Raw genomic sequence first — 16,357 nt, forward strand, 5'->3', positions numbered from 1 at the left:
GCAACCAAGGGAGCCGACGTTGTTGTAGATTCAAGGGGCAGCGTATCGAAGATTACACCGCGTACAGGGAAAGCGGAGAAACATCGTCCGCTGTGTCAAAACGCGCAAGAAAGTGTGTGCTAAGTGATCGTGACGAACGGACATTGAAGAACATTGTGACGAAATACAAGATGCCGACAAGTTTGAAAGTCATTGCACAACTGAATGTCACACTTGCAAATCCCGGCGGCACCAGAACAACATCAAATGAGCTCCGTAAGCAGGAAATAGGAGAGCGAGCTGGAAATCCGAAACCACTCGCCGGTGATGTAAATGCCCGAAACGAGAAAATGTGGCGTCAAAGCCTTATGGCTATGGAACAATGGCAGAAAATCATTCGGTCGGATGAGTGTTGTTGCATCCTGCTTTCAACTTCTGGAGGACTCTACGTCCCAAGAGTGAAACATGATAGGGCTTCGGTGCTGATTTGGGGAGCCATATCTTTATATTACATAGGCCCCCTCTGCGAGATCACATTACTGCCAAGAATCATTTGACCATTCTGGCTGATCAGGTCCATCCTATGGTAGAATAATTGTTCCCAAATAGTAAGGCCGTCTTCTAAGAAGTCAGGGGCCCTATTCAAAGGGCTCTGAGCACTATGGGACTTAACATATATGGTCATTAGTCCCTTAGATCTTAGAACTACTTAAACCTAACTAACCTAAGGACATCACACAACACCCAGTCATCACGAGGCAGAGAAAATCCCTGACTCGCTTCCCACGCCCGGGTTCCCGGGTTCGATTCCCGGCGGGGTCAGGGATTTTCTCTGCCTCGTGATGGCTGGGTGTTGTGTGCTGTCCTTAGGTTAGTTAGGTTTAAGTAGTTCTAAGTTCTAGGGGACTGATGACCGTAGATGTTAAGTCCCATAGTGCTCAGAGCCATTTGAATCATTTTTTGAAAATCTCTGACCCCGCCGGGAATCGAACCCGGGAACCCGGGCGTGGGAAGCGAGAACGCTACCGCACGACCACGAGCTGCGGACAGGGGGGGGGGGGGGGCTATTCACGCAGCCGGTATCGTCCAGGACTGTTTTTGTGAGCACGAGGAGTCTTGATTCTGATAAGTACGAAAGTGAGCTTGTATAATCAGTACAATATATACGTTGTTCTACGTAATAGTTATTTAATGCTTGATTTGCTGATGTACTACTGTTCAAGAAAGATCGTTGTATGATATGATACGATGTAAGATGGATTTGGTCAAGAGTCAGTGAGATGTACTGCAGAACATCGGATGATGGCAACGTAGTTTGCTGAAACCGGTCATCACAATAAATACGGCACAATAGTGATCTTGGCTGTCTGAAGCTGTAGCAGGCCGGAGTGGCCGAGCGGTTCTAGGCGCTACAGTCTGGTACCGCGAGATCGCTACGGTCGCAGGTTCGAATCCTGTCTCGGGCATGGATGTGTGTGATGTCCTTAGGTTAGTTAGGTTTAAGTAGTCCTAAGTTCTAGGGGACTGATGACCTCAGAAGTTAAGTCCCGTAGTGCTCAGAGCCATTTGAACCATTTTTATCTGAAGCTGTACTTAGGTTCCTGTATTAAATAACTTGACAATGTCAAGCATATGTGGTGTAAGACCCTTGTAAACCATACAGAACATGTATTTAACCATTCTGAGACGCTGGAAGCTGTTTAGAAGCTAACGGTTTTCCTACTCCATATTATGAATGGTAATGTGTTTTTGGCGTTACCATATTATGTCGTCTCACGCTGAGATCGTTGCGCAACAAGAGTGGCGTATTATCAGAAGAGAGAAACTGAAAATATTCTCCTGAGCTGAAGTACGCGAGAACCTGAGATTCTTGCGGCCAAGACGTCTAAATTGCATACAGAGCTATCGTGAAATTATGACGTTGTTTGGACCAAATTCGGTATCACCTCTAGTTGTAACGAAATTGTGCCAGCAGTTTGACCAAGGCCGCACAGAAATGGTTGTTGTTGATAGGGTAGGAAAGCCATCAACTACAGACGACTATGCCAAATCTATGGTCAGAGCGAGGTGGCGCAGTGGTTAGCACGCTGGACTCGTCTTTGAGAGGACGACGGTTCAAACCCGCGTCCTGCCATCCTGATTTAGGTTTTCCGTGGTTTCCTAAATCGCTTCAGGCAAATGCCGGGATGGTTCCTTTGAAAGGGCACGGACGATTACCTTCCCTATCCTTTCCTCATTTGACGGGACCAATGACCTCGCTGTTTGGTCCCTTACTCCAAACCAACCACCCAATTAGGCGATGGAGGGATAACATAGGAGGGGGGGGGGGGTCAAGATTCGTAGACGTCGACGACGTTTACACTCCTGTCCTAGAGCGACTCAGTGACCGAGGAGCGCATTTCTAACGTCGAGGAAATGAATGAGTGGCAGAACATGTGGTGCCACATTCAGTAACAGTTACTTGGCCTGTATTACTTACATTTCGAAGTTCCCTTGCAGAATTTTTGCGATAGTCGTGGCCATAGCGATCAAAACAAACAAGCAAAAAATGGAAATGATAGCGTCTAGTATTTTAAAAGAAGAATTCATGTGTTGCCTTATTTTGTTGCTTTGCATATTGTCTTAATTCGTAAACTTTGGTCCACTGTCAGCCTGCGTTACATGGGAAAATGAGAACATGATTGACATGCACGGTACCCAAAACCTTTAGGGTCAAAAGTGTATATCTGATGGAGTATTCTAAATTGATTACTGCGAGGTAAGGAATTAATGGTCGAAAATTGAGTTTTTAATGACGTAAAAAATTTACATGTTAAGCAACAACGTAAGATTATAGAAGTTTTTCAGAGTTACGACAGCCAGTCTCAAGGCATCTATTACAACGGGACGTACAACTGTGTCCCACTTTATGAAATATTCCTGTTCTCTGTTGCTCAACGAGACGGACGGCAGAAGCCTACAAATCAGTTTCCTTTCAGTATGTACCAGGATTTCATACGCCCACGACTACATGTAGCCCCACAGAAAAAAATCCATTCTCGAAATTTGAAGGTGACTGCGTATTGTTTTTAAGGTAATCGTAAAAATTCGGTACAAGAAGGTAAGCAGGAACATACAGGGACATTCCAGATTCAACAGCTGGTACCACCAGATAAATTGACTATTGCTTCCCTACTTGGAAATGGTCCGCTGCTGTTTGCACAATTTTGAATTCAAAGGCTTTGTACTTTATGTATATTTATCGTACGCATTGCATACCTACCACATTATCAAACTATTTGGTAGCACATCAGAAGATCATTGTATCAAAGTCACTCAATGAAAATTCCTGGACGTCTCAAAGTTTTTCGGTACATTTCCCTTTCTTTATGTGTACTGGGATGTATCTGTGCAGAATTTCGTCCACTCAAAACTCGATACCAGAATTTTATCTTCCTTTCGTATCATTCGGTTCTCATTTCATACTTTTCTACAGTTTAGGCTGTAAATGATGTATTTTATTAAGTCCATTACTTCTTAAAATATCAGTTTCAACGTTTATTAGGTTTGAGGCATGATTTATAATTTATTGCTGAATACTGCAAGCTTATTGCTTTATTTTATTTTCTCGTGAAAGCAATGCTGAACACGTGAGTTCTCAGTTCTCCCCGACGTATACTACGTTCAAATAACTTACGTGAATGCTACATGGTGACGTGGTCGACAATTGCCGATGTTTCGACCAGTGAGCACCCTGTCATTTTCAAGTCAACACTGCAGCAAGTAAGCGCTCTGCGACTGACTTTAAAACCTCGGTTTGTAGAGCCGTTCCGGAAAGGTAACACACACACACACACACACACACACACACACACACACACACACACACACACACATTGTAAACTAGCTCCACCACAAAACTAAGGATGACTGACTCCAGAAGTTATCGATTGTGAAAAACAACGAATGAGGTAGCGTTAACTCTGCCCCTCTGTTTCTTGACTGGGGCATGAGCAGAGTTCCTCCGTCTCTATTTGCAGCGTCAGTTGCTAATTTAATCTCAACTGCTTCCGTAATAACACTGTACCAATAGCTGGAAGTACTTGTCAGACTCTCCGTGTTGCTATATACAGGGCTATTACAAATGATTGAAGCGATTTCATAAATTCACTGTAGCTCCATTCATTGACATATGGTCACGACACTCTACAGATACGTAGAAAAACTCATAAAGTTTTGTTCGGCTGAAGCCGCACTTCAGGTTTCTGCCGTCAGAGCGCTCGAGAGCGCAGTGAGACAAAATGGCGACAGGAGCCGAGAAAACGTATGACGTGCTTGAAATGCACTCATATCAGTCAGTCATAACAGTGCAACGACACTTCAAGACGAAGTTCAACAAAGATCCACCAACTGCTAACTCCATTCGCCGATGGTATGCGCAGTTTAAAGCTTCTGGATGCCTCTGTAAGGGGAAATCAACGGGTCGGCCTGCAGTGAGCGAAGAAACGGTTGAACGCGTGCGGGCAAGTTTCACGCGTAGCCCGCGGAAAATTGGCTCATGCCACAACTGGAGGCCGACTTCATCTTTCAACAGGATGATGCTCCACCGCACTTCCATCATGATATTCGGCATTTCTTAAACAGGAGATTGGAAAACCGATGGATCGGTCGTGGTGGAGATCATGATCAGCAATTCATGTCATGGCCTCCACGCTCTCCCGACTTAACCCCATGCGATTTCTTTCTGTGGGGTTATGTGAAAGATTCAGTGTTTAAACCTCCTCTACCAAGAAACGTACCAGAACTGCGAGCTCGCATCAACGATGCTTTCGAACTCATTGATGGGGACATGCTGCGCCGAGTGTGGGAGGAACTTATCGGGAGGAACTTATCGGCTTGATGTCTGCCGAATCACTAAAGGGGCACATATCGAACATTTGTGAATGCCTAAAAAAACTTTTTGAGTTTTGTATGTGTGTGCAAAGCATTTTGAAAATATCTCAAATAATAAAGTTATTGTAGAGCAGTGAAATCGCTTCAATCATTTGTAATAACCCTGTACTATACGATTGGCGGTGCCAAGACAACGCCCTGCAATAGCAGATTTGCTCGGCTGTTTTAAGCGTTTGTGACGCTTATGTTCAGTACATCGGTTCTCCAAGGTCCTGATAGTCTGACCAATATATGACAGGACACAACTGCAAGGAATACGGTAGACACCCGTCTTACGCGAACAAAGATGATCCTAAACGGAATCTAAAAGGATCCTAATCTTAAATGGATGTCCTTTACCTCTGGAAGTGAGCGTGGTTTTCTGGCGTGCACACGAAATTTCAAATACTCCCTTAAGGAAGAAATCACAAGATCGCAACATCTGGGTGGTCAATTCACGTCACCATTGCTACAAGGAACCTCTTCGATAACAAGTCCATTGTTGTAGTCGATATGTGACAGGTTGCGGCATCCTGTTGCAGGCGAAACCTCTACAGTATCCACACTAACCAGCTCAGACCACAAAAACTTCTTGATATATTGCGACAGCGTTCGTCGACCATTGGTAATATGTTTCCGGTGCCATCTTCGAAGAATTACGGTTTAGTTATACCCTCTGCCCAAATGCTATACCACATACTCACTCTTTATGGATGTACTGTACGGTGTCAGTTTCATTTTTTTAAAACAATGGGGTATTTTGAAAATTTTAGAAAGAAACCTGGGATAATTCAGAGGAAAAGGGAAGACAAATTATATCGACAAAATTCAATGGACAGAGAAGTTTACCTTTGCATCATGCACTCACGTGATCTCAAATGACTTATTACGATTATTCTGCTGCACTCTCGCCGTAATTTTCACTTCTGTGTATTTTATCAAGAGGTGTATCTTCCTATGAACACACACGCGCTGTCCCTTCGTCTTAATGCAATTAACAAAGTCAGAACTTCCACCATGTCCAATAGCAAACTTCTATTTGCACAACGCGCCTACTACAGTTTCTCAATTGCCAGAGGAAAGGTAAATTCACTTTTAGTATTGGTGTTAAAATTACACTTGGTCTGGACATCATGAAACAGCGTACATGAATCGGTACTATCAACAGTGCAAAACATGAACGCAGTTATATAAAGATTATAGAGCAACTTATTCAAGTACAGTTCCTATCGTATATACTTGCACAGTGCGCAGTACAATGCAAATCGAACATTCGGTAGCGTAAAATACTTAAGCGAAGAGGAAGCACAAAAAAAGCGGGACATTTGAAGTTCCCCCAAAAATCTTTCGGAGCACCCAGTAAATTTTTGAAAGGAAAAAAAATAACTGACTCTCCCATGAAAAGCGGGGCGAATGGACTCCGTAATGTATTGGCATCTTCGTTGTGACTGGAAGCTTAGCTGTCAGTCTCATTACAGATCATTTACTCCATGCTTTACGTTGACCAAACATCGAACGGAGTCTGACAGCCACGCCTCGACAACATTCCCTACATTTGAAATAAGTTTTCACAATGCATTATGCTGTTCTGTCGTGAAGGCTTCATTACTTTATGGTTACGAAGGAAACGGATGAAAATAGTGTGATGTCCAGTGCTGCCAACTTACTAGGGCAGAAGTGACGGGTATTTGAAGAACTGTGTTCTTTGTGGGACACTCTTTGCAGCCTTGATAAACGACACTGCCAAACGGCTGTGTTGCAGGTTTCCAGAGCCCTGGCGGAGACAGCGCGATCGTCGTGCCGTACCCAGACTCCCGCTCCACCAGTAGCGGTACCTCCGACATGTCCGACTACATCGAGACGCTCTCCTTGTCCTCGCACGGGTCTTCCGATGTTCCTGATTCGATGAGGTGAGTGTGATGTAGCGATGTTTCCTCATGTTATGATCTCGTTTTCTTTCTCGGTGAGCTGAATAAACATGAAACTCTCAGGTCGCCATCCGTGTGAGTTGGTCGAGATGGTGCGACATTTGAATGCCTGTCACTTCCGTCATCATCGCCGGAAGATGATGGGATGGTGCCGAAACGTTGCGCCTTGTTAATAAAGGAAATATAGTTCCTATATGAGTCTACAATCAGTATGAATGTTGTGTGGATAAAACCGTCTTGATCACTAAATAAATTTCTTTATTTATTTCGCCGCTTCCGCTACAGTCATAATCAGATATCAAAAGAAGCTTATTAAGGGGCTCCGGAAAGGCTCAAAATCATGAAAAGTTCTATTTTTACTTTTTTGCGTTTTCTGAATCTGCAGACTATATACCTTTTAATAGATATATAATTTATTCAATTCCGAAGACTACAACTATTTTTAAATTTTTTTTGAAATGTGTTCTACATGGGCGTGACCCACTGTGGCGCTGTTAAACTGCTGTCAAATGGTGTTATTATTAACGTCCGTGTTCATCAGGTACATTTTAGTGATGTGAGATAAGGTATGTGTTGTGGCTAACCTATTTTCAGAGACTTAGCAGCACCTGAACTGTTGAAAAAGTGTATTCACGGAAAAACTCAAAACCCCAATGAAAGTGTAAATAGTGTTATATGGTCGAGAATCCCCAAAACTGTATTTGTTGGAATAGAAACACTTCACTTTGGTGTGTATGATGCTGTTGCGACTTTCAATGATGACAACATTGTAAGGTGCAAGGTATTTAGGAATATGGGAATGAAGATAGGTTCTAACATGGTGCGAGCGATGCTTGCTTTAGACAAGGAACGCCTTCGGGCTGCAGACAGGGCTGTAAAGAGTCTAGAAATACAAGCAAGAGTAAACAGGAGGAGGAACAAGAGGAAGCTGGAGGAGGAGTTTGCAGAGGATGAAGATAATCCATCCTATGGACCTGGAATGCACTAAAAAGTTAATCCAATCTTTGTCGCTCGATTCCCAAAACTTTTATTTTCTCATACTACTTACATGTTTTCTAAGGATCTTCCAAACATATTTGTTTCAAACTTTCAGTAAATGTTACACAGTACCTTCTGCATAATTTAACACAGCCTTTTTCCAAAAAACTGTATATTTTTGAATATATAAATAAAAAATTGCAAAAAAATGTTGTGAATTTTCATTACAATTGAAAAAAAAAATCATCTTTAATAACTGAACTAAAATTTTGTAAACTCGCTGTGTTAAGTTGTAGCCCATATTCCAATAAATAATCTGTAAAAAGTTCAACTTCCTACCTCAAATACTTTGTGAGGAAAGATGTAATTTATAAGCGTTATTTTAACATTGCAAGTATAGGGCGTTCCGGAGCCCCTTAAGTGCGAAAAGACGTTCACTGTCAATATTAAATGCTATTCCTAATATAGGCGTTAACTTGGCTAGTTGATGCCTCAATTAGGCACACGTTTTACGATTGACACTGAAATTTGTTCGCAAGTTCAAAGTTGTCTTTGATATCTGACGATGCCAATGACAGCAACCGTCCGCCCCTGGTAGCTGAGTGGTTAGCGCGACGAAATGTCATTTCTAACGGCCTGGGTTCGATTCCCGGCTGCGTCGGAGATTTTCTCCGCTCTGTGACTGGGTGTTGTGTTGCCCTTATCATCATCATTTCATCCCCATCGACACGCAAGTTGCCGAAGTGGCGTCAACTCGAAAGACTTGCACCAGGCGAACGGTCTACCCGACTGGAGGCCATAGCCACACAGCATTTCCGTTTTGATGACAGCAGCTGCGTAATAAATAAATAGTTTCGTTTAACGGTCAAGACGGTTTTGATTACGAAAATTTGCGCCATTTCGACGAACAAAATGTGATCTGAACGACACTCATCGGAACTTTGCACCATTCGGACGAACTCTCTCGGCCGGAAATTGGAAATCCTTATTTTATTTCTTCACGTTGTCTCTTCTTCATTCACGGATAGACAGTAAGGTGCAGGTATGGCATTAGAGCAAGATTTCATGTAGCATGATCCGTTGGTAAATCCATCCATTCATTCCGCTGCCATTCATCCAGCTAATGTTGGGTCGGAAGTGGGAATATTAATTTCTATAATACGCAGAGAATCAAAGAGGCACCTCAATTCGATGAAGAAATTTTTGAAAACATATGGCTGCAGAACAGCACTGTGTGGTAGTGAATCATGGACAATGGACAAACCAGAACAAGAGAGAAGCGTTTTAGACGTGGTGATACAGAAGAGCGTTGGAAACTAGGTGGACTAATTAGGTAACGGATGAAGAGGTAATCTTCTGAATCGGCGAAGAGAGAAACATACGGAAAACACTAACAAGAAGAAGGGATAGGATCAGAGGGCATGTGCTAATACATTAGGGAATAACTCCGTGGTACTAGAGGAAGCTGTAGAGGGCAAAAACGGTAGAGGAAGACGGAGACGAGAATACATCCAACAAGTAATTGAGGACGTAGGGTACTAGTCAGAGATAAAAAGGTTGGTGCGGGAGAGGAAGATGAGGCGGGCCGCATCAAACCAGTAAGAATGATTATTCAAAAAACAAAGCGCGGAGAACCAACCATGTCTGTATATAAGCTATTATTACGATGGGGTCGCCGCCCCCAAACGCATTCTAAAGATACTGCCATCTCAGCCCAGGGAGTAATCCATGTACCTCTGCTGCCTGTATCTCGTGGACATTAAGTCGTTAAATGCAATAACGTGTTTGGAAGTGTCTGCGAATCATGTAACGGAGGCGGAACTTGCGATTCTGCCCGACATTTATTTCGTCGGATATGGTAAACGGCCTAAGAACGACATCTAGGCTGGCTGGCACACCGACCCCTGTCGTTAACCAGCCGGTCGGATTCTCTCAAGGGCCGGCGCGCATCCTCGTGTCCGTAAGGAGGGCGCTTTGACGCGTGAAGCTGTGCGGGCGGGTGATTCGTAGTTAAACAGCTCAGTGAACAGATCCAAAGTTTTTATATTTGGCAGATTAACTGTAGGATGAAATGAAACGATTTTTCAACCCATCAAGAGCGCAATGGACAGTAGATGGCAAGCACCGGAGCAATGAAATTGAAGGAGTAGGTGCGATAATATGGTGAAGGAACTGTAGTATGACCATAATTCGGAAGAGGAACTAGAACAACAAAGTCAGTCAGTTTTGTAGAAACACTATTTGTCCGGATGGATGCCCTTCAGTAAGCAATAGATAATATGGACGTAAAATGGATGCGCGCGGTATACTGCTTGGAAGGGAATATATTTGCAACTTTGTCGCTTATCTAATCCGTTTGAATCATGACTCAACCCAGGTATTGAAGAAATCGTGTCCTTTTTTTTTTGCGAAACGGTATACATTTTTACTGTCATTCGAAAGTTTGAAATTACGAGTACAGTGATATAAAGCTTATTTCTGTCGGCATTGACACTTTTCGCAAAAATATCCGGTAAATGTCCTAAAGTTCAAAAGCAAGGCGGCGGGAACTGGCTGTCCACAGAGATTCGACGTCGTCATCGCAGTTTCATGTCAATGAACCTTTCACCAACACAATCTGTTTCACTGACGTGGAATATTAATTACAAAAATTATCTCGTTCGGACGGATGTGGTTCTCGATACTACTGTTGTTTAGTGATAACTTCTAAAACTTTGTCAACGTGTAGATGAGCAAGAGACAAATTACTTCATGACTCCGTATTTTCGTCTTTACAAGTTCATTGGAGTAGTGTACAATGAATAAAAAATATGTTTTGTCGGTTGATTTCTACCAATGTCGCTTTGTTCTAGTACCTGGAGACGAGGGCACGGTTATAAATAAGAGCAGACGTGAGAATAATAGATGAAACAAGTATTTTTTTTTGGAGAGAAGCATTGAAAAAGGAACTGTGTAGGTTGGGAGCGTACTAATATATGTGTGCGATTATAGCGGTACCGAAGTAATTTTAAAGCTATTTAAAAGCACGAGAAATTCATGTTATGTAGCCGTACTTTTCCTATGTTTTTGAGCCGACTTGTTTATTAATAAGAGCAGACGTAAGAATAATAGATGAAGCAAGTATTTTCTTAGAGAAAAGCAGTGAAAAAGGAACTGTGTAGGGTGGGAGCATACCAATATATGTGCGATTATAGCGGTACTGAAGTAATTTTAAAGCTATTAAAAAGTACGAGAAATTCATTTTATGTAGCGTACTTTTCATTGGAGTAGTGTACAATGAATAAAAAATATGTTTTGTCGGTTGATTTCTACCAATGTCGCTTTGTTCTAGTACCTGGAGACGAGGGCACGGTTATAAATAAGAGCAGACGTGAGAATAATAGATGAAACAAGTATTTTTTTTGGAGAGAAGCATTGAAAAAGGAACTGTGTAGGTTGGGAGCGTACTAATATATGTGTGCGATTATAGCGGTACCGAAGTAATTTTAAAGCTATTTAAAAGCACGAGAAATTCATGTTATGTAGCCGTACTTTTCCTATGTTTTTGAGCCGACTTGTTTATTAATAAGAGCAGACGTAAGAATAATAGATGAAGCAAGTATTTTCTTAGAGAAAAGCAGTGAAAAAGGAACTGTGTAGGGTGGGAGCATACCAATATATGTGCGATTATAGCGGTACTGAAGTAATTTTAAAGCTATTAAAAAGTACGAGAAATTCATTTTATGTAGCGTACTTTTCCTATGTTTTTGAACCGACTTATTTGTGATATAACTGCGTATTAGTCGAAGTGCAGATATGCTTTATTTTTACCTAAATGTATTTGCATCATTACTGTTCTTACACACACAGTGACCCAAATGCCACTCAGTATTTGAAATTCAGTACCTCACAGAATAATCTAGGTAGAGAGGTAAAAATTGACACAATTGCTTAAAATTACATGGGGTTTTAATAAAAGAAAAGACCAACAGAAGGTGCTTAATATGATACAAAAGCGTTGATTTTTAGTAAAGACGATGTTCTTTATAACAAATTCTCAGCACGTCGGCCATCATTGCTCAACAATATCTGTAGTCAAAGGACAATATTTTGTACAGCACTGCACAGCGTGTCAGCAGGTATGGTGAGAAATTGACGTCTGATGCTGTGTTTTAGCATCCCTAATGAAATCGGACGATGGCGGTAGACTTGCAACGAAGTAACTCCACAACCAATAATCACATGGATTAAGGTCTGGGGTGGCCAAGCATCACGTACGAGGCGGTTCAGCACGTGACCGTCACCATGCAATGCGAGCAAGAGATGTTTCACACATGGGATGGAGCAGAACCGTACATAAAAATCGAACCTTTCAGCTCTGTTTATCAGCCAGGCTAGGGATGATAAACCACCCTCACTCACTGGAGCTTATTTTATATACGTTTGTCACAACTCGTCACTCTTGTCCTCCTGTCCAGTATCGACTGTTTGCCAATTTTTGAACTTGTTTTGGGTTCCAATAAAGCCCCATGTCATTTCAGGCACGTATGTCAGGTTATACCTCTCTACCTACTTTATCTCGTGAATTACTGCGTTTTCATATGTGTACAAACTTTTGGGTCGCCTTGTACTTCCAAAATAAACATTTCACTAAACTACAGTATAGTGTGAGGAGCTATTCACAAATTCACTTGTCTATGTCTACACCGCATCATTCACATTATCTGCTTTGTCTCAATAGTTCATCAGATGCAAGAAGCGAGCGGTGGTGTAGCTTATCCTACACAACCTTTTTGGAACTTGGGCCAGGGTTCTGACACAATACTGCCTGTATTGTCCATGCATTGACACCTGCGGCACTGGAGATTATGAAGTGCACCACCTCACAGTGGTGTAAAAAACAAAACATTAAAAAAACACCGATCACAATGCGATAACTGTGTCGGAGTCTCGTGAGGTGAATATGGATAAGACTGCGGCTTAGGTAAAACAGACATACTTCCAAACAATAAGGAGAGAAGTAGCAAAGTGAAAACAAAAAACGCAGTGCCATAGAGCTGTTGTGGGTATCGTGTGTCGACATCCATTTACGGTCTAATGTTTCTCGTCTGGTTAAGGTGGAAGGAGGCGTTATATGAAAAGTTTTTTGCTCAGTCCAAAGAGCGACGGAGATCTTCGTTTATGAGAAAAGCATAGTTGGTTCTGAAAGCATGAATAGTGTGCTTTTCTTTGCATATTCGTAGTTTTGAAATAGCTTATTACATTATCATACATTCTTGCTCTAGAAAACACTGACATCCAATGAAACGAAGAATTTTACTCACGCACCTGTATGAAATTATAGTGATATGAGTGCAGTTAGAATACTATGCATTCCATAAGTACTATTACAAATCCCGTTGAAAAGCCATTTGAAACTGTGGCTAAATCGTTGGTTCATCATTTTATATTACGACTCGATCCAGAACTCAAAAGAATTTTGTAGAATGTAACAGTGTGACGTTACAGTAAGACTGACTTCTTGCATATGCATTTAATGTATTCGTGGCAGTTACCTAATGCCTGATTTACTTACAGGTTCGGCCGGCTTGCTGTGACGACACTGAAGCCACGTTCTGGAAATGAATATCAGCTCATTGACAGGTCTGCTCTTGAAGGTGGCCCCAACGTGAAGTAGGAGGACTACTGAAGCATACCACAGGGGACACAGAAAGAGGCCGTATCAGTTGATTGTTTCTACCAATGTCTGTAATATGTTCACATTCTGTAAATAAAAGCTCAAGCATTACAAGTATAAAAAAGTGGATGACATCACTATTTGCCAAACTGTACAGAGTGGAAATGGGCTCAATTCCTGCAAAAATTTTATAGCAACATATTTACCTTTCAGTAGCACAAAGGAAATATATGTAACTATAACACGTTTTAATCTTAGGCACTCAGCTATCACAAAGGTCTTCACTTCCGATCTTTGCCAGTTAGACAGAGAAACAAGACCATTTCAAGGGAAACACAATATTACACAATCGCCAGACATGGAGATAACATAGTGTTTCCTTGACTCCCCTGCTTGCGACGTAACTTGCGTTTGAGACGTTCTCAAAGCACTGAATTACGGACTGTAAGTAAAAGTCTGTATGTTTTGAGCTTACTTGATCGATTGGTAAGGAAAAATGTTTTATCTGTAGGTACCCTTCCAGATGTACCTTACGTACTCTGTAATAAAAAAAACAACAAATTTTCTATTACTTTTGTAACATATAAGCTTTTCTACAGACTTGTAAATTTGACTGAAGTTGCGGGACATGTTGCGTATTTGAAAAAGAATTTGTGACTGATTATAAAGACGGCCAGGTTTTGTAAATAGTATGGCATTGTGTGTGAACGGTCAGAGACTTTCTGAAATATTTATTCTGCTAGTCAGGTTCTGTGATAGAGGATTTTCAGGATGGTGTAGAGTGCATTTACGAGAGTATTACACATAAGTTAATTTTAAGTCACAGTTCTTGGAATAATTATTTTGAAGAGTTGAAATTATTTGATTATTCTTTTGGCTTGTTAAGTTCTTATTTAGAATGTTCTGTGACTTAAACATCTTATCTGTGTATGTAATATAATTTACTTACCTTAAATGAGACACTGCTATATATGTAAAGAGCACTGTAACATATTGATTTGAAGAGATAAATATATGAAAAAATTGAAACTGAATTAACTCTCAGTTTTTATATTCTATCATTTTACATTCCTTTCATTTATAAAGAAAGTTTCAGAAGAGTAGATTGTACCCAACATCTTCATCAAGTATTCTTTATTATTATTGTTTTAAATAAATACAGAACTATAACTTTTCATTGCCACTGTCTTCTGTTTCTTTCATAATGGTACACTCAACAACTCCATCTTACTACTATTGCCCCTGCATTTCAGAAACCATAGCTGCAGACAGTTCTTCTATTTTGTAGTGAGATGCAGGCACCTGTTTTATTTCACGTCGGGAATTTAGAGATTTTATGCTCTTACCTACATTGAAACAAACATTCATAGTGATTTAATATTACAATATACAAAGTATGTGATCAATACATAATGTTATAGTAACAGTAACAATAATACTGGTAATAGTTGTAAGATAAACATATGGTGTTCCAGAAACGTCTTTTATTAATTTCGTCATTACATTTCTGTTGAATATGTGTACTTCATTAATAACAGAAGTGTATAACAGCGTTACTGAAATGGAGAAAGAGGTGGAGAAATATGTAACTATATGCAAAGTTACTAAACTTATCAGATCTTGCATTGATGTTATGAAATGGTGATAGGTATATGATATAAAAGGGGAGGTATTTAAGACACTCGTAACAAACCTAATTCTACGAAGGCATGAAAATCATATTGTTGTCCCGCTCCATCTATACCAACTAAACAATGGAAGTACTGACAGGCTCAAACACTGAATGTTACACACATACCTTAGACAAGTTTTTGGGGTGAGCTTGTGCTATGTGGAGGCTTCACAGATTCTGCTGTGTTAAACGAAATATCAGTAGCAAAGATTTTCCAGAGCCAAAGAATGGATTAGTTTTTGCATTATCTTAGGTGGGAAAACTAAATTTTTTGAATTCTTTCACGCTATGTTCTTCTTATTTTAAGTGCTCATCAAAAATTGTGTGCAGATTCGGTAAATTTTTATGATAGTGTAATTGGATATCATTGAAGGGTATAGGAGGAACCGTTTCACCGAAGTGCTCGCTGACCAATTTTCAGCGTGATATGAGTGTGGACTGTGACATCTTAGGCTTTAGTTTAAGATCTTTTGTGCCTATCCTGATTCTGAACCAGGGTCGTCAGTCATGGTAACAGCACTATTCTAAGGGCTTATATACAAATGGATGTCATCAGCATATGACAGTTACAGGAATACCCCACAGAATAAATATCAGTTGGGCACAGTGTGTTAAGTTATGGACCAATGACTGAACCCTGTGGGTGTCCTAAGAGTTCATGGTTCTCTTTGTTTATTACTGAGTGAGACAGTGCAGTGGTGAGCGTAGTCGTGTTCAGGAGGATGGCAGCTCAAATCCCTGTACAGACACTGTAATATTTGTGGCCAGTTGGGTCTTGCTGGAAATTTGATATGGTGCAATACTGCATAAAGTAAACCACAGCCTCTCCTATTATGTTGTCATCACGAGCTGAGTGCTTAGGTGAACGACCGTTTCTCATTTCTCACTGCCTGACCACAGCACATCCTTATAATGAAGCTTTGCCTCTCCTGGCCTCTGATTGCTTAAAAAGTCGAGAACAGAGATTGCAGAACAGCTTAGCACCAGGTTGGTTGTGTCATTTGGGAGAATGATGTCACTCTAAGCAAGTATATCCACAATATGACAGTGTGTTTTCATTCAAATGGCATTTTACACAAGCATTACATTCTGACAGGGACAAAATGTAGTGGTCCACACTGCCTCCTGGCAATAAAATATTGTGGCATCCCTGAAAAATACGGAATAATTCAGCAGGTTCAGAGAATCCTAAATCCTCATTACAGTCACGGCATATGTGATTAGCGGACCTAC

The 16,357-nt window shown here is 41.0% G+C and overlaps 1 protein-coding gene across 1 annotated transcript in view; it reads left to right on the forward strand.

Annotated features, from left to right (window-relative positions):
* Positions 1 to 14,450, forward strand: part of LOC126151398 (uncharacterized) — a 447,489-nt gene extending 433,039 nt beyond the window's left edge. Inside the window, exons 12-13 of the mRNA XM_049915938.1 lie at positions 6,653 to 6,800; positions 13,353 to 14,450. Of these exons, the coding sequence (XP_049771895.1) occupies positions 6,653 to 6,800; positions 13,353 to 13,452 (248 nt within the window). The 3' untranslated portion in view covers positions 13,453 to 14,450. The remainder of the gene's footprint in view (positions 1 to 6,652; positions 6,801 to 13,352) is intronic.
* Positions 14,451 to 16,357: the final 1,907 nt, after the last annotated feature.

Source organism: Schistocerca cancellata, chromosome 2 (genome assembly GCF_023864275.1).
Source record: "Schistocerca cancellata isolate TAMUIC-IGC-003103 chromosome 2, iqSchCanc2.1, whole genome shotgun sequence".
NCBI classification, from domain to species: Eukaryota; Metazoa; Arthropoda; class Insecta; order Orthoptera; family Acrididae; genus Schistocerca; species Schistocerca cancellata.